Raw genomic sequence first — 19,633 nt, forward strand, 5'->3', positions numbered from 1 at the left:
AAAATAAATGTTTAGTAGAAAAATCATAATTTTTACATAAGAAAGTTGCTATAAGAAATACTAAAAAACTGTCTCAAATGAAGCCTATGCTTAGAGCACTGACCTGAGAATTTATTTTGAATTAATTTCAACTTAACAGTAACATTAATCAAATTTTGATTAAAACTTTCTCAAAACTTATTATATATAATGCATATGTAACTAAATGATTAATTAATCTATCAGAAAAAATAATTATTTTTACAAAACATAATTAGTTCAAACTTAATTTTTAATATTATTCTTAGTTTATCTTCAAATCGATTAACTGTTGATCATAAATGGGTTAATCAGCCAGCCCAAGCTGATTAGAGCAATCATACCATGATGATGCTTTTGTAGTTGTATAATATGTAGAATGATAACATAAAGATTTACACTATTTGAACTCCATCCCTTTTTTTTACTTTCATTTAGTGCTAGTTTTTCTTTCATCTTGATATAGTTTATAATTATAGTTGGCTTTTTCAATAATATAGTTGAAAAAATATCCATTTTCTTAAAAATCTCTTTAAGCCTTCTATAATTAGAAAGATTTTTCTCTTTCCAAAAGACAATCATTTCAATATTAACTTATCATATCATTTTATCGAGAAAGTATCTTTAATTGAATTTTAATATGACAGTAATACCCCTAAAAATCTATGAGACATTTAAGTTATCAACCATCATTGAGTGCCATGTTAGTATTTAGTTTAGTTTAATTTGTGGACGCTCATCAATATCTCATTGCATCATCTACTAAGGCGAGTATTCACTATGCTTCACCTTTGTATTATTTGACATCGTGTTCTTGATAAAAACCTTCTACCCTGCTCTTTATTTATGAAATTTCATATGTTCCTCATTGCGGTTGACACTAGAGAAAGTATTATATTTTTGAATCACATATGTACTATTAACATGTTCCTATTAGAAATTTGCACTTGAATATTTACTTGTGGACATTACTTCCATATGTTAGTTCACAAATAATTTTTAATGCTCTCTTCTTCACCTATATTAGTTACATTATATAAGCTCATTGCTGATTTCTTTGGAATCTTTTGATAATTATCCTATGTATCACAAATAGTAAATTTTTTACTCTAATAATTACCTTTCTTCACATTACCATTTGAGCTTTATATTATCCATCCATATCTCCTTTTTGGTCTCACTTATACTTAAGCTTATTCTAGAAATACATGTCTTATCTCATAGTATCAACATCAATAGACATTTGTTTATTCATTCTATATTAATCACCTAAGCATGTGCCAATTCTTTAGAAAGGTGTGGATGATTTGTTTTCTTTATTTAAATTTTATTCAAGAAATTAGAGGCCTTCTCTATAATCACAATTATTTTGATCGAATATTTAATTTAAAACATTGTGTAACATAAAGATCATTAGCAAATAAGACAATTATTTGCATAAATTTAGTGATGTCAAAGTCTTTACAACTTGTGATTGTAAGTGCTATTGAAAAATAGTATCACTGTCTTATTCTTAAAAAAAAAAAAAATACTATTAGAAGTACTAAAAAATTCCATGTTGGATCTCACCATAATATTGGAGATACTCTTAAGCATAAAAATATCTATAATTCCAAATATTCTTATGATAGTGATAATAATAAAATCAATCTATGATTCCATTTGGACTAAATTATTGCTTTCAAAAGAAAATTTTTATTGCAAAATTTTCTTAAAATGAAAAATTTTGAATCAGAAAATTGCTTTAAAAACAATAAGAAAACTGTTCCAAACAAACCCTATACCTACCATCAAATCTTTTGAACCTTAGCATTATTGTATCAACACCTATATGTTATCCTCTACAAAATTAGTGCGTGAAACAATTCGATAGGTGTAATGCTACGTTGTTCTAAGATATTAGTGACACCTTACAAAGCAATAGCCCAACTCCAAATACCTAAATGTGCATCACATGTAGTAGTAGGCCTTACATAGTATGGTCCTAATTATCAATAACAAATGAGAAAAATATAAAAAATAGTCCCCTAACTATTACTAAGTGCCAAATTATGTTCCAACTTTATGATAGGATAATATTCAAAATATTTTACCATATTATAAATCATTTACTAAGTGTCAATATCAAACTTATTCATGATAAAATTTGTTTTTTTTATCATATCCTATCAAATTATTTGGAGGATTATCACTTTATAAGCATACATTTCAACAAAATTCATTTGATTCTTTTGCTAACATTGTAGTTTTCACTTGATTTTCTATTAGATTTTGTGTAGGTATTGTTTTTTTTTTCCTTTCAATTAAATGTTTGTACTATCCTTGTTAAATTTTTATTGAAGAGTATTAATGCAATAAGATGTTATCTATTTTTTATACTTATATATATATATATATGCTTACAATTATTTTTTTATGAATCCTTACCTCATAAAAACATCAACATTTACTTTCATGACATCAATCATCAACATGCAAAGGCCTTACATGACATAAACAATCACATCAACATTGCTTTCATGCTTTCAACTGTTTTATTTCTATATATATATAATCAATGGATGCTATTCACCACCACAAATAACATCATCCTGAACCAAAACATGAATCATTCACTCATGTAAATGTTTACCATCTTTTTTTTTAAAAATTTGCTAAAACCCTAAACCATCCTAAGAATGTGTAACAAACAAGCTATAAATATCTAGAAGTCACAAAATTGATTTGAAGCATTTTCTTTTTCAAGAAACTTGACTTCGTTTGGATAAAGCAATAAGAAAGTTATCCAAAAAGAAACCTTTATCTGACCTCAAATCAGTGTACTTTCACTCTTTTGATCTTCAAATACCATACTCTCTCAACTTGGGCTTCTCTAGAAAGCAACTCTTTCTTTTTCCTTTTGATTATACCAAACAAGATTTCGAATGACAAATGTTTGGTCCTCATAAGTTAGCTATATAAAAATAATAATTAGAAACAAATACAAATAAAGCTCATAGCCAAAAACATATCCCATGAATAGAAACCAGTAAAGAATACACAAACACCCTCACACTGCAATATTAGTCATGTAACCCAAATGATCAGCAAATTATCCTAAGAATGCACACTATGAACAATAATATAAAAAGGAAAAAAAAAAAAAAAAACATTAAACCAAAGCCTTAGTACTACACTGACCGCACCATAGAAGTCTCCACGATTTACAACATAAATACAGTGGATGATCAATGCAGTAAAAACATTGACAAATTCCTTCTGAGCTGTGTTAAATATTTTCTTGAAAACAGTTCTTTTGAGTAAGTTGAAGTTTCAGCTATCTATTTTCAGTAGGGAATTGAGGGAGGTACTATTGAATCTTTGAGCAAGTCCTCTAATAACAAGAACAATAATATCCCTCATGTGCCGCGTTTGCACCATTAGATCTACCTCATCTTCACTGTCAACAACAATCTTGAAGCGGTGTTGATCATTCCTGTAAAGTTCCACCTGTAAAACAAAGAAATTGTTAAGCTCATATAGAATCGGATATCACAAGCATTTTCTTCATGTTCATTTTTCTATAAGATCAAGTGTTGTAAGTTCAGCTCAAGTGTTTGCGCTTGATAAAGCTGATGAAGAGGAGGTTACATAAACAACAATGATTTTCAGGACTATACAACAACAACAAGCCTTTGTCCCACTATGTGGGGTCGGCTAGATGAATCCTTTTTCACCATTGTGTCATGTTGAAAGTCAAATTCTCATTTAAATTTAATAAAAAAAGATCATTTCTAATATTTTCTAACCAAGTCTTTTTAGGTATACTTCTACCTTTCTTAACATGAGTAAAATCTAATACCTCAAATTTCCTAACCGGGTCATCAACGAAAGGCCTCCGTTTAATGTGACCAAACAATCTAAGGCGACTCTAATATTATCTTCCAGTGGCTATATGCTCATTTCGTATCCTATCTCTAAGGGTAAAGCCACTCATCCACCTAAGCATCCTCATCTCTGCAACACTTAACTTAGTATTATGCTTCTCTTTTAATGGCCAATATTCGGCACAATAAAGCATTGCAGGTCTCACCATCATCTTATAGAATTTTCCTTTAAGTTTGAGGGGGACTTTTCTATCGCACAACAAGCCCGATGCATTCCTCCACTTCAATCATCCAGCTTGAATTCTACTGATAAGATGGTTGTAGGTTCTATAATGCATGTAAAACTTACATGAAAGGGTGGAGCATAGGTTCCCCGGATTTCTGTGGCAGGAAAAGAAGCCTTGGAACCAGGCTTTACAACCTTGATCCTCTTCCTGTTAACTTCTAATATTCTTCTCTCAAGGTTTCCGGCTCCTGGGACCTGTGGAAGAAGATGGTTTCAGTTTTCCAGGATAAATTGTTCAAGCAAAATATCGAGACAGGACCAAAGACAGTAATACCTTCTTGTCTTTGTTAATCAATGCCTGATTCCAAAAAGAAGAATAACAACATCAGAATTGGCAAGAGAACACCAATACATATAAACAATTATAGGAACAAAAGGTACGCAGGAACAACATCTAAAAGTTTTGTTATGGGTTGGAAAACATCACCTCAAATTTCACTGATCCGATTTCAACCTTCTGCTTCACCTCTCTATATACATCGGGCTCTGTGAAAATATCTGCTTGGTTAATATGGGGAAGAGTTGTGCAGTAGAGTGTGAAATCAGATATGCATGGATCATGAAGCTTTTCTGATGGGGCAGTTTAATCACTAAAAAAAAAAAAACCATATTTATGGCATCGAAGGTATGCCCCATACGCTAAGGTCAATTATAGATTTATAACCCCACACAAGGAGCAGATAAAAAGGCATACTGATAGGAAATACTTGAGTTCGCAAGTAACCCTAAGGTAAATACTTGAGTTCGCAAGCAAACCTATCACTAATCGGTGAAAACAGCGAGAATAATGCAAAATTTGGGCGCATCGGCCCCAAAACGTTGTATTACAACAAGGGAATCAAAGCCAAACAAACACGAGAACAAGACACAAGTGATCCTCAATTCGAGAGGAGAATCGTTCTCTCCCAATCTCTAGACAAAGAATCTAGAGCTAAGACGCTAAGAAAATCCAAGAGAAAACAAATCAAAGCATGCATAATCCTAACCCTAAACAAACCATACTATTAATACATTAATTCCTTAATTCAAACATCCTTAATTCAAAATTTCCCTCACCCTAGCCACCCAACCCTCTCTCATCAATTTACTCCTACTGGGGCCCACTAATGTGGGAAGCAATAAGGAAGGGAGGCGGCACTTGTCCGCCCCCTGTAAACCTAAGCCGGCCTTTGGCCCGACTGGGCCAGTTCAGGTTGAACCAACCTAACACATAGCATACAAACCGGACTAAAATTTGAGACCTCTACTATGAGAATTGGAGCATACTGACTAAACTAGAACTCAATATATGTAAAACTCAAAATCGATGATCTTAGGCGTCACACACATTTCGATGCGCTGCGACGAGATTTAAGTGAAAATTCAAAGTTAACGGATTTCGGCGGAAATAATTTTATAAAATTCTAAGAAAAATTATAAGAAATTTGGTATATAGAACTTAAAGATAATTTTGCTTAATTTTGAAGTTAAAATTAATAGAAATCTCATAATACCCAAATTACCACTAATCATTTCTAAATCTGAGATGATTTAAGTGAGGGCAAAGTGGTCATTTAGCAATCCCTATTTTCCCTAAATAAATAAGAGACTGAAACCCCCCTCCCTTCATGCGATTGTTTTATTTGGCCAAACCGAACCGAGAGAAGGAGAAGGCGGACAAGAGAGGCGGACGGGAGAGGGCTTCGGCGGCGGCTCCGACGACGATTTCTGGCGAGGAAATTTGGGGAAAACATAGAGGATAAGGGGAGACTAAGGTATGCATTAGAATCTACATTTCCCCTCTTATTCTCAAGATTTTTGGAAAGGAAGATTTTTAGGGTTTTTCAATAAATGTTTTTTATTCCAAAATTTCTTTACGAAATCAGTAGAGAAGGTTAAGGAAGATGTTTTAACGATAGAAACGAAGTTTCCCTAAATTTTATTGAGATTTGAAAATTAGTGTTTTTCCTAAAAATTGAAATTTCTTGAAGTGTTTTCACAAAAGTGATTTCTATGGGTCCTATGAATGTTTCTAAATCAAAATATTGAGTCTTCTTAAGAATTTGCATTTTATTTATTTATTTTTCTAGTTAAATAAATCCGAAATTAAATTAACCTAATTATTAATTAGGTTTAGAGAATGTTTGGCTTGATGATTTGATGAATTAAATGGATTTAGGGGTTCCAAAAATTAGGGATTTTAATAAATCTAAAAATTCAAATTAAACTATGTTAATTTTCTTAAGCGTAGTAAGAATCGAATAGTGAGATATGAATAGTTTAGACAATTTGAAAATAATTAAAACTTTGAGGAAAAATTATCGTTGACACTTCTTTATGTATGATTTTTAGGTTGTGATCAATAAGGGGAGGGACACATTTCAAAGCGACACTATACGAAATTTTTGTGCTTGTGTTAAGGTAGGTACTCATATCTCTTGTAAAAATTTCATATATATTGCTTTGTTCTTTTTATTCAATGCAAATCTTTAGAGCTTTCAAAGTTATATGATTTATGAATTTTATTTTGCAAATAACATATTAGTAGAATATATTTATTTCAATAGATAAGTAAACTTATATGTTATGGTTTAATTTGTGATTTTCATGTTTGAAACTAATGATTTCTGAATCATAATTATTTTTCATTAAGCATATGATTGCTGAAAAAAAAAGATTATAAATTTCTGATATAAAACTATGCATGTTGATGCAGAGTATCCAAATGGTAAAGGAGCTCTTCAGAGCCAAATAATAAAGGGGCTCTTCAGAGCCAAATGATAAATGAATGGCCAAATAAATGAAAATGTGTACCTGATCAATACAAACTCTATGAGTACCTCTGAGACGAGTGTTATAGTAAATATTATACATATTAAAGTTCATATATGTTTTCTATGCTCATTAAAGGTTTATGTTTATGGAAAGGTTATGAAAAAGGCTTTTATTCAGAATGGTTTTGAATTTATGTATTAATGGTTATTCTTTAAAGTTTTACACTTGATGGTTATTTATTTTTATGTAAAATGTTTTATTGTTGTTTTATGAAATTTTTATGGAAAATATGAATTATCTGTTGGGCAAGTAAGCTCATCCCTTATTGTGTGATTCTTTTTCAGAAGAACCATCTAGGAACTGATGGCAGAAAGACAGTTTACTTATCGTCGTAGGACTGGACGGAGGAGTGACAGGTTTTTTCTTTCAGTTTGTGTCTTGTGTGTGTAAGACATAAAATGCATGTTTTATGAACTTTGGAATTTGTTGTTTTGACTTTTAGTGTTTGATGTTATTGAAGAATTGTAGAAGAGAAACAATATTTATATGTGTGGTTTAGTGGCTCTTTTATGTCATGTTGGAATGAACATTATTACAAGTTTATAATGTTAGTTTACTGTTTATCGTACGACAATCTGTTCCTGCCTCGCCTTTGCAAGCTTACCAGGCCGGGTCGTGACAATGTATTTGCTCAAGATTACTATCCTTGACAGCTAGCAGCAGATTACACAGATTTGCAACTTGGAGCTTCCAAGTGATTAGCTTAGTTAAAGATGTATTCCTTAGCATCTCAAGGGAAAAAAACAGGTAGCAGATGCTAATTTGGAGAGATCTGAATCTGAACATCTGATCTAGCAATTTTTGAAACTGATGAATGTTGGTTGTTAACGATATCAACTACTTAAATTGTAGCCAGCAGACCAGGTCATACCGCATGAGAATTGTCTGTATAGAAGAATATCTAAACGCATTGAATTCCATACCAATTGCAATGGGCTCCGTTGAAGTATATACAGGCTCTCCCTCTACCCCATCTTCTCGGACTGGAGTATAAACAGCAACAAGCCTGTATCCCACATCATCAACATTAGCTTCATACATTCGCCCAACCTCACCTGTTACAAGAGAAGAAAAACGGTCATATTAATATTACCATACATGCATAAACAAACAACTTAGGCATCTAACATAAGATGTAGGCAATGCAACAAATTATTTTTAATCTCCGAAAAGAGATCAAAATACAAAGCTAGAAAACAAAAAGAAAAAGTAAAGATATAAAAGATCATAAAACTTAGCTTCATGCAGACGCCCTGCCTTATCTGATGAATGTTTTATTTTAATTTTTTTAATATAAATGAGTTTAACAAGGAAAACACCTAACATCTGATTTTAGGAAACCCACAAATGAAATTTGACATGGAAAACACCTAGAAAGGATTGAATTCAAGGTCCTTTATTTCTTTTTAATGCTAAAGAGAATTTAGCATGGATAAGCACGTAAAGAAGGTAGGGGAAAAAACAATGTTAATCACATAAAAATCTTTATATCTAACTATATTTCTGGCGATGTCCAATGTCTCAGCAGGACTAGAAAATAAGACTGGAAATAACATATCTATAAGTTCAAAGCTTATCCTTTGCAAACAATCCTTGAATGCTAATTCCACGGTTGCTTATTCCAAATTGACATGCAATCAAACTGATTAATTGACATTCAAAGACTTTAACAGAGACATCATTTAGTTGAACAAACTCCCAGCTCTTCAAGTGTTCAAGTTAACATAAGGAGTTTTACTGCATTAGAAGTGAGGAAAGACGGCACGGAACCGATATTCTAAGAGGGAGATGTATTAAAGCTACGAAGCACAAAAATTTAGTGCGACCATGTTCTGTGGTTTCTAAGATCCAACTGTGGATTTTTGTTGCCAGGATTATCGGCTCCAGCAGCCTCTAGTGAGGCGGGCCAAATCTTTCAGACTGACTGAAGCTTATCAAGTGCGACTTTTTTATTGATTTTCTAAATGCCATCTGTCATGGATCGAGGGACTACGGGTTTTCGGGTCAACTCAAACCTGACTTGATTTTAAAAGCAGGTTAGTATCTTGAACTCGAGCCCGACCCGTTTGGCAAATGGGTTGACCCGAATCCGGATTTTTTCAGGTCTAGTATGGGTCGGGTTTCGGGTTGGGTGAAATATTGACACCACTATGCTACAATAAACATTCTAATATTTCTTATGGACAATTTTGAATTCAACATCCATTCGAGTGCGGTGAGCATCGACAAGTATTAAGGATTAGTAGCCAAGCACTACGATTAGGAAACTCAACAAATGCGTAATAAAGCCAACTTCTAGAGAATTTACGACTAGCCTAAATTTATTTGTCTCAGCTATCCATACAAACAAACCTACATGATACGGTGAGCATTTATCCTCTCAAAATACTATTTTACCACAAATGCAGACACATTAAAATATAGATAAAACCACAAAAAAAAGCTATAAAAAGAGTTGCGATCTAAAAAATAACATAGATTAACGCTAAAACTCATTTAGAAATTAACACTCGGTCGATCAAGTAAAAATTAGACCAGTGTTTGAGATCACAGTGATCTCGACATAAGGCCAAATAAGAAAGCAATGAGACTAGCTCCAATGTGAACGACCTCCAAGAGAACCAAGACCCCTGGGTAGACAGACAATCTATACTCGATGAAGCCACCTTTCACACTTGATTTTGAATAAGTTTCATCAAGGAAAAGAGATATCTAGCAACCGTAAGAATAAAAACCTACATAACATAAAGGTTTACGTAATCTTTTGATTTAATTTTTGAATATTTGACAATGGATTTGTATTAATTTTCTACAAATTCACCAGGTACATGGTAAACTTAAACACTTCCCTTTATGAATTTGACCTCAGAAGTATATCTTGGGAGCATACAACTCAGCATCCACTATAAATATGATTTTCTATGATATTTATTTTAACAGTATCTACCTCGTTATAATTCAATGATAATATTTGCCATCATAAAATTCAACTTGGCAGTATGATTTTTTATTCAAACCGTCTTCTTTCTAACAAAAGGGGCTTGGAATCAAATCATTTTGTAAATTTCTTGTTACTTATTTCTAGCAACTTGCATAACTCCAAAAGAGAGAATATAAAAAGCCAAGCGTTATAGAATGCGGCTCCCCCTTTTGCAATAAGATCTACACTTAAGCAGCACGCGAGTTCACTCTAAAAAGATTAGATATGCAATCGGTAGCCTAATGATTTCTTTGTTTGCACTTGATTGAATGTGCTCCAATTTTGTTCACATGCAGATGTTAGTTAAACATGTTAGACTTAGGCTTTGATTACAAATACTTATAATTTAGTGTTTCATCTCTAAAGTGCATCCACCAACAGTCTAAATCACGAATTAAAAAATAAATAAATTAGAATAATGTTAATTATATATTGAACAAACTTAATCATAAGTTAAATATTTTAGTGAAGCTGACAAACAATTCACTAGGTGTGTGTGTTTCGCCTGCTAGTTGGTCAGATCTCATGCTATTCCTTTTTTTGGCAAAGAATTCATTTAGTTGTCTATCAGCCTTCTAAAAAATGAGACAATGTGTTGTATAAGTAGTCCAATCTAGATGTTTTCTTTTCTAATTAACATCCTCCCTGTCGCCTCATACACTTGCATTATCTATTACTACTAGAACAACAAAATTTTCTCCAACTTTCTCAGCACTATGTTCGAATTGTGAATAACAATGATGCATCTTTAATGAACTTAGATATCTTAACACTTTAAAAAACATCATTTCATTAGGATTGTAAACAAGGAATTTGATCAAGCTTGACATCTTATGTCTTGCCAACTATCCGATAATATTGAAACTCCTTTTTATGCTCATATATTTATTATTCTTGAACTATCTTATCAGTAATTTACACTTCTTCCATTAATATCCATTTTCGATGGTCATGCATGGAAGTTTAAATCCTCGATCATAATTCTTAATTAAGCATGTCATATTGAAAAAGGATGAACTCCTCGCAGCATTTAAAGGATTATCATTTTCATAAAAAAAAATCTTCTAACATCCATACAAACAGCTAATTTTCATTACAAGATACTCGTCGGATACTTTAAGTTTGATTTTCAATAACATGATCCAAACTTCAATAAATCGGTCCATAGGGCTTTGAATTTTTCTAGTAAAAATAAAGGCACTATCAATTCAACTAGTGAATTAATAATAGGAACATGTATAGGACCAAAACTAGAAGAACCTATGATCCATTCTCAGTCATTTCATCATTTTTTATTAGTGCTGATGCTTTGTCACTGCAAAGCCATTCAAATAGTGTCATCTCTCATTTAACTTCAACTGAAACTTTTTCACACCACCCCACATTTGTATGAGTTTGAATGAGAAGATCATATACTCTTTAACACCTCTTATAATACTTTTGCTAGAAATATTCAATTATATATATATATATATATATAAAAGATTGGTGGCAAAAGGGTACACTCAGACATACGATATTGCCTACCACGCAACTTTTGCACATGTGGCCAAGATGAACACCGTGAGGACCCTGCTCTCTCTAGCAGCTAATTACAACTGGCATCTGAAATAGCTAGATGTCCAAAATGCATTCCTACACGGAGATTTGGAAGAAAAAATATTTATGGAGATTCCACCAGGATTCAAGGAGAAATCTAGGGGTGATAGTGTGCAGGTTAAAAAAGGCTCTATATGGACTAAAGCAATTGCCTAGAGCTTGGTTTGAAAAATTCTCAAAAGTCATGCCTGTGAGATCTCGTTCCCTTACTGTTCCTCTCTGAATTGGATTTTCCTCCCAGGATCGGCCGGGATGATATTGAGATCGTCCAGGCCGATCAGTGCATTGAAAACGGCTGATTTCTGGACTGGATCGTCCAGGCCGATTTTGGATCGTCCTGGGACGATCAGTGCATGGCAAAATCCTGAGAGCAAGGGTTTTTGGCAAATTAATTATCGGCCTGCGGAATCGTCCTGGACGATTGGATTTTGTTCACATCGTCCTAGACGATGTGGCGATCGGCCGGGCCGATCAGGCTTATGATATAAGCAAATCAGCTCGATTCGAGGAGAGAGAAATCCATTTATAAAGAAAATATTCTGAGGAGAGGAAAAGAGAAAGGAAAAAGCAGAAGAAATCTTGTATTTCCGGAGGCCAGCGAAGCGCTTTCGTCCGTCGCCGACTAGTTGAAAGAATTGAAGATCTCGCGTAAGGAACTCCGAATCCTATTCTATTTTCAGAGATATTGATTTTTGATTGCGTGTGCACTGTTTTGTGTTTTCGTAGTCGAATTTTGGACCCGGTTTAATATTGACACAACTTTCACCGCACAACTGTTTATAAAGATTATGAATTATGTAATATTCACGATTTGAGTATTTTCTACGCATGATTTACCGGTCGGAATTAGTTCTACGCGATTTTAATTGAATAGAAAAATATCATGATGTTATTTGATATGGATTCAGTAGAACAATAGCCTTATATTGATGTTGTGACACGTTCTGTGTGAATTTGAAAAATTAGTGCTTTTTGCAGGTTTCTTTTTTGTTATTAAAGAATGATCCGTGATACTGCAGTTATCTGCCGAATTTTCGTAGATTTCTGATTTTTCTGAGATTGATAGATTGAATAGAATGAATGTGAATATTGATATGATTGCTTTAATATGACTATGAATTGATTATTATTGATATGATACTGGAACACAAGTGGAACCTGTTGAACGTTGGTTGGAATGAATTGAACCTGTACAGTGCGTGGGTGCGGCCGACGGGCTTTCCTTTAAACATTGATTATGGATATATGGATGGGAGTCATAAGGAGTTCTTATAGATATGCCGACGGGCAATAGAGTGACGACTCTTTTTATTGAAACCAACGTATGGATATCCAACAGCAATATGGATTCTACAACAGCAACATAGCCAGTTGATTGTACTTGTTCAGTATTATTGTATTGAATGCATGTTTACTGTATTGACATACGGATTTATTGCTTTATCGATTTCTACTTTATTGATTTGATCGGATTTACTGTATTGTACGATTTCATCGATTTCATTGATTGATCATTGAGCATGGATACTATTGATTATTGACATTGACTATGGATTTCCGTATTGCATAGACTCATTGACCATTGACTGATACAGATTTGATTGACTGACATGCATATTGATAGCGTCGTCCGTGCTTTGATTTAGTTATAGGTATTAGGTGACCTGCTGGGCTTTGTAAAGCTCATTATATGTGGTTGAAATTTTTCAGTCAGGGCAAGGGAGCAGAAGATAGGAATTGATCCGGATCTACAGGTTTTTGTCTTTGATTGATAGTGATTCTTTTGTACTCAGGACAGGATAGATTTCTGTACTTGTGATTGTAGTGTAGTTCCTGAGTATTGTACATGAACTTTTGTGATATGAATCGACTTGTTATTGATTTTTTAATTTAAGACTTTTGTTTAGACGGTGATTAATTGAGAATTGTAGATAACTCTGGTAAATGGCTGGTTAATTGACATTCTTTCCAAGTTAGATCTCGGGGCATGACAATGCCACTTAAATGGTTATCAGTAGAGACCGAGGGATTCATACATTCTTCTCAAGCACTTAGACTCAGAGGGACTTATAATTTTATTAGTTTATGTGGATGATATAATATTGACTAGGAATAATAAAAAGGAGAGAGTGATTTTGAGGAAATGTCTGCTAAGAAATTTGAGATCAAAGATCTTGGTAAATTAAAATATTTTCTTCGAATTAAGTAACCACTCAAGCAGAGATTCTTATTTTACAACAAAAATACATGAATGATCTTAATAAATAAACAAGCTAGCTAGCTTGTAAACCAGCACCACAACAACAACAACAACATCAAGCTTTATCCCACTACGTGGGGTCGGCTACATAGAATCATTTTTCTCCATTGTGTCCTATTATAATGGTCAAATTCTCGTTTATAAATAATAAAGAAAGGTCATTCCTAAATTTTATAACCACGCTTAGGTCTGGCCTTTACCTTCTTAACATAAGTCAAATCTTAATACCTCTACTCTCCTAACGCGTCTTGGAAGGCCGCTTTTTATGTGACCAACCTCTAAGGCGACTCTCTCTAATCTATCTTCTACTGGAGCTACTCAACCTTTCACGTATATGCTCTAGAAGGCCACCTGAGCATCCTCATCTCTGCCACACTTAACTTAGTATTATGCTTCTCTTTATGGCAACATCAGCACATAAAGCATTGCAGGCCTCACTACCATCTTATAGAATTTTCCCTTAAGTTTGAGGGTACTTTTCTATCACACAACAAGCCCGATGCATTCCTCCACTTCAACCATCCAACTTGAATTCTGCTGATAATATCCCCATCTATTTCACCATCACTCTAAATAATAGATCCAAGATATCTAAAACGTGTACTCTTATTTAACGATTGAGCTCAAAGTCACAATCCCTCACTAGTCTTATTACTAAAATTACACTCCATATATTCCGTTTTAGATCTACTCAAGCGAAAACCTTTAGTCTCTAATGTTGACCTCCATAATTCAAGTTTACTTTCAACCCCTCTCTCTAGTCTTATCAACAAGAAGAATATCATCAGCAAAAAGCATACACCAAGGCACATCCTCTTGCAAATGTCTTAGTGAGAAATCCATGACTAAAGCAAAAAGATATGGGCTTAAGGCTAATCCTTCATGTAAACCCAACCGAAATAGGAAATACTTGGTCAAACCACCTTGTGTTTGAACACAAGTAATAGCTCCTGCAACATATCTTTAATGATTTGAATATAAGCATTATGACTCCTTTCTTTTCAGAACTTGCACAACTTGTTCTCCAATTAGTAATCTCTTTCTCTTGGAACTTGTAAATCATATGCTTTTTATCTAAATCATAAATTATCATATGTAGATCCCCTTATTTTCTTCTTCCAATTAATTTCCAATCAACCTCTTTAATAAATATATGACTTCATAGTCGAACTAAGTCAGAATCCAAATGATTTGAGAAAATTATATAGTGAACCTATCTAAGCTCTACGATTTTAAAGTAGACACATGAATTAATTCTCTCTAGGAGTTGCGACAAGTCTATATGTCAATCATATTTGGAAAATAGGAATGAAAACACATGATTTATTCATTTGGAAAGTCTAGTCTATAATGTAGTAAGTTTAGAAAGTTCATTGAGGATTGTTCTCTTATAATCAGTACATATGGAATATGCTTTCATGCAAACAGTGCTATTTCAAAGCCTGAGCTATTTTTTTAATAGAGCCTTAAGCTTCCGGTTTACTAAAGTCTTATGAAACAACTATATAAATCTGAGCGTAAAAAATCTTGTAAACCAGCACCAACGACAGTAAAACCAAATCTCAAATTGGGAGAAACTAAAGAAGATCTAAATGTAGATAAGGGAGCTTACCAAAGACTTATGGCAAATTGATCTACATCTCCTGTTACCGCACTAGATATAATGTTTGCTGTAAACACGGTCAGTCAATTCATGCAAAATCCAAAGCAGAATTACATGTAAGCTCAAGGTCTGAAAACCGGACCTGACAATGAATCGGAGAAGGTGAGGTTCACGGTTTGACTGGTTTAACTGGGGTCGAACCGCGAATGATGTAATAAATAGAATTTATATGAATTTAATAAATAACTTAATAATAATGTTATCATTCAAAGTATGAGACAAAAAAATAAACTAAAAAAATATGAAAACATAAAACTTATTTAATTAAATAAAATAATTATTTTAAAATCTCACATTAAAAGCAAAAAAAAATTTAATATCATATCATAAAGAATTTACACTAATAAAAATATATATTCTAAATTTAAATATTTTCAAATTTTAAATTTGATTTTTTATTTATAAATTTACATCATAACCACATTAATTTAATATAAATTATTATTAATTTATGTTACATATTTAATATAAATTAATTCTAACATAAGTTTATAATTTTAATATAAATTTCTTCTTATTATATTAACTTACATGTTTATGTGGTATATCAAAATTATTTTATAAATTTATATCTAAAATCATTAATAAATAGATAAAATTATTAATGATAAATTATTTTTAATAGTGTATAAATAAAAAAATTATTATTAACTAATAAATAATTATCATTCACATCAAAAATAATTAATTAAAAAATCTATTTAAAAATAGGTTTTATAGGCATTATATATGTTATGACTCATGCACACCTCAACCCTTTTTTTTAGTCCCACATCTCTTGGAAACACTTTTTTGCTAATAATGAAGTGGTGGGGTTATGTGAAGATGCTTCATGATGGTTTGAAGGCCATTGTTAACAATAAAAAATGTATTATAACTTTAATTAAAGTTATTATATATATATATATTTTATTTAAAATAATATATATTATTATATTTATTAAAAATAATTAAAATTTGTGGGATTTGAACCGGCCGGTTCAAAATAACCGGGTCGGTTCACCAGTTCGCTGGTTGAACCAATGGTTCTGACAGGTTTAGTCCGGTTCGATGCACAAGCGATTTTAAGACTGAACGATCGGTCGGTGGTGACCGTTCATGGTTGAACAGGTCGAACCGGCCGGTCTGGTCCGATTTTTAAAACATCGTGTAAGGTATAAACAGAACACTGCACTACCCTATGATGCACCGACACTTTTCCTAAATAGGCGTGCAGTGTCAACACTGTATCCGACACGACACGCATCAACACTCCTCCGACACGTGCAAACACACAAAAACGTGTCCAATTTAAAAAAAAAAATATTAAATACAAATTGAGCACGGTATCTTAAATATTTTATGATTTTAAAATATAATTTCATGTATAAATTTTTTACTTAAAATATAAAAATTAAACTTCTTATTTCTTATCAACTATGTTGCACGGATACTCCTAGCAGGCTGTTGGGCACGTGGTGACGAGATACGCCTCCGATATGGCACAGATACGGGTTTGCTGTGTCTGATTAAAATATTAATTAAATTTGACTGACACGCGTATCGGATAGCGTGTCCTATTAAAAAAAAAACACGGAGCCACGATTTAACCCTATTCTTTTCAGCCTTCCACCTATTCCATATTTATTTATGCGGCTTAAAACATTTCAAAGAGCTAGATTTTTCGTTTCCACACAAGTGTTCTTCGTTATAGTTGAAGGAGTGGCTCGATGACGCGAGCATGAGAAGCAAACAGGATCATCCTTTGTCGACAAAGAGGCTTGAGACGCGGTATTAAAGTCAATAGGATCATCTTCGTCGACGAAGCGGCTTGACAACGTGAACAGTGAGGCGACATGAGCAGTGAAGGTTTCGTTTTCTTCGTCGTTCTTTGTTTTCTTAATCATAGGCTCGGTATCGAAACTTGTACGCTTGATACCGAACGTTACTGGAACTAGTATTGCTCGGTACTGCTCAATACGAGCGGTAACTGGAACAGGTACCGTTCGGCATTGAACTCGGTACCGCTCGGTATTGGAACTCGATATTGCTTGGTCGAACCCTTATAGGGGACAGCGCCCTGTTGGACCCCCGGCAGAGTCGCAACATATCTACACTTTCACTTAAATTTTTTCATGTTTCAAATTCATATGTTTTAATTTGTATAGATCCTTTGTAGAATAATGAGCTCTAGTAGAGTAGGAATTGGTTCTGATGATGGTCCATCAGAAATTAATATTGAAGATAACAAACCTTTATGGTGTTATGTTACAAAAATAAGTAAAACATCAAAAGGGGGAGGCAATATTGCATTCAAATGCAATTTCTGTAATGCAACATACAAAGGATCATATTATAGAGTGAAAGCTCATTTGTTGAAGATTAGTGGTCATGGAATCAAAGTTTGCCTGAAGATAAGCTCATCACAAATGGGATGTTGCTGATTACGTGCATACAAACCTTCGATTTCTCTCAAGGAAAACTCCAACTTATATGGAAGGAGACAACAGGATGTGGGATGTTGCTAGAGATGGATTTGAATCTCTTGAGGATATGAGAATATTAGAAATTGCTAATCTTTCACTTGATGAGCCTGAATTAGAAGCTATGATATTTATTGAAGATGATATAGAAACTCAAAGACAAACCACTGAAGAAGCTAATCCTATCATTCCTTCTATTGAATAGTTGAATTTCATGTGCTGGGCAATTTATCTTCTTGTTTTTGTTGTTGTACTAGACATTTCAATATTTAATGCTTACTTTTATTTCAATTTTTTTGTCATTTCAAATATTACACTTTGATTACTTTATTAATTTTTATGTATTATTTATATATTATAATGCCGTATTCGCGCCATATCCGTATCCTGTATTTTTAAGAATTGGCGTGTCCCGTATCCGTATCATGTCGTATCCGTATCGGTGCAACATAGCTTATCAACAACACCAAATCAACCACCCTCTCAATATCGACGATAAACCTCTTAATATTGATGCCCAATATTTATTGCATAACATCAATTCCAGACTCTTGACATCTCCTCTCTTGATGATTGATAAACTACATAGACGCCCGACTCTTGATATCCTAAAATTAACCATTTTAAACAGAAATTCTAGTTAAATGACTTATTATTTCTAAATTATTTTTAAAATTATACTTATTCAATTTTTATACACTATTTTTAAAATATAAAAACTATAATATTGTATTCAACCCATGCTCATATCCTATATTTTCAATAATTGACGTGTCCCGTGTCCGTGTCGTGACGTGTCCGTGTTGCCGTGTCCATGTCTATGCATCATAGGCAATACCTTAAGGGGAACCCAGGTAAAGAGATTCTCTTCATAAGAGACTGTGGAATAACCCAAAAATATACTGATGCATATTACGCAGAATCATCAATAGATAGACAATCTACCTCAGGATATTGCACATTCCTTGGAGGAAATCTTATTACATGGAGAAGTAAGGTCTAGTGCAGAAGCATAATATAGAGCTATGACCTTGAGAATATATGAGCTAATATGAATCAAGATGATTCTAGAAGATCTAAAGATCAAGTGGAAAGGACGCATGAAGCTACATTGTTACAAAAAATTAGGTATCAACATAGCTCACAATCCGTTTTAGCATAACAGGATGAAGCACATAGAAGTGGACAGACATTTTAAAAAGAAGCAACTAGACAGTGGTCTTATATGTATCCACCATGTCCCATGAAAAGATTAGCTTGTAGATATTCTCACCAAGGTACTTGATAATTCTACTTTTTGAGACTAATTACCAAGCTGGGAATAACAAATTTGTATTCCCCAGCTTGAGGGAGAGTGTTAAAATACCAATAGTTCCTTGGCTCTTGATCCCAAGGTCAAGATGGGGATCCGTGAGAGGCTCACTAGGATCATGCCAATCTCCTTCCATATTTAGGTGGTTGATTTAGGAAGGATTATATAAGGGAAATTATGCATGATCCGTATTTATTTATTTTTTTATTAAGATGTCTTGTATAGATCTATAAATAGGGATACTTTTGTATAATGAAATCAAAAAACCTTTTCCCTCCCCAATTCTTTGAATTTAACTGTTTATGTAGTTTCAAGGAATTGAACTTTACCACTTATACTTTAAGAAAAAAAGACAATGATATATCTACTCCTT

General features: G+C 33.1%; 1 protein-coding gene across 1 annotated transcript in view; it reads right to left on the bottom strand.

Moving 5' to 3' along the window:
• Positions 1–3,015: 3,015 nt before the first annotated feature.
• Positions 3,016–19,633, bottom strand: part of LOC110103376 (187-kDa microtubule-associated protein AIR9) — an 85,819-nt gene continuing 69,201 nt past the window's right edge. The window contains exons 34-38 of the mRNA XM_020832062.2: positions 7,908–8,039; positions 4,598–4,656; positions 4,445–4,468; positions 4,234–4,365; positions 3,016–3,507 (exon numbers count right to left, since the gene is read on the bottom strand). Coding sequence (XP_020687721.1) covers positions 3,331–3,507; positions 4,234–4,365; positions 4,445–4,468; positions 4,598–4,656; positions 7,908–8,039 — 524 coding nt within the window. The 3' untranslated portion in view covers positions 3,016–3,330. The remainder of the gene's footprint in view (positions 3,508–4,233; positions 4,366–4,444; positions 4,469–4,597; positions 4,657–7,907; positions 8,040–19,633) is intronic.

This window comes from Dendrobium catenatum, unplaced genomic scaffold, assembly GCF_001605985.2.
Source record: "Dendrobium catenatum unplaced genomic scaffold, ASM160598v2 fragScaff_scaffold_1056, whole genome shotgun sequence".
Taxonomy (NCBI): Eukaryota; Viridiplantae; Streptophyta; class Magnoliopsida; order Asparagales; family Orchidaceae; genus Dendrobium; species Dendrobium catenatum.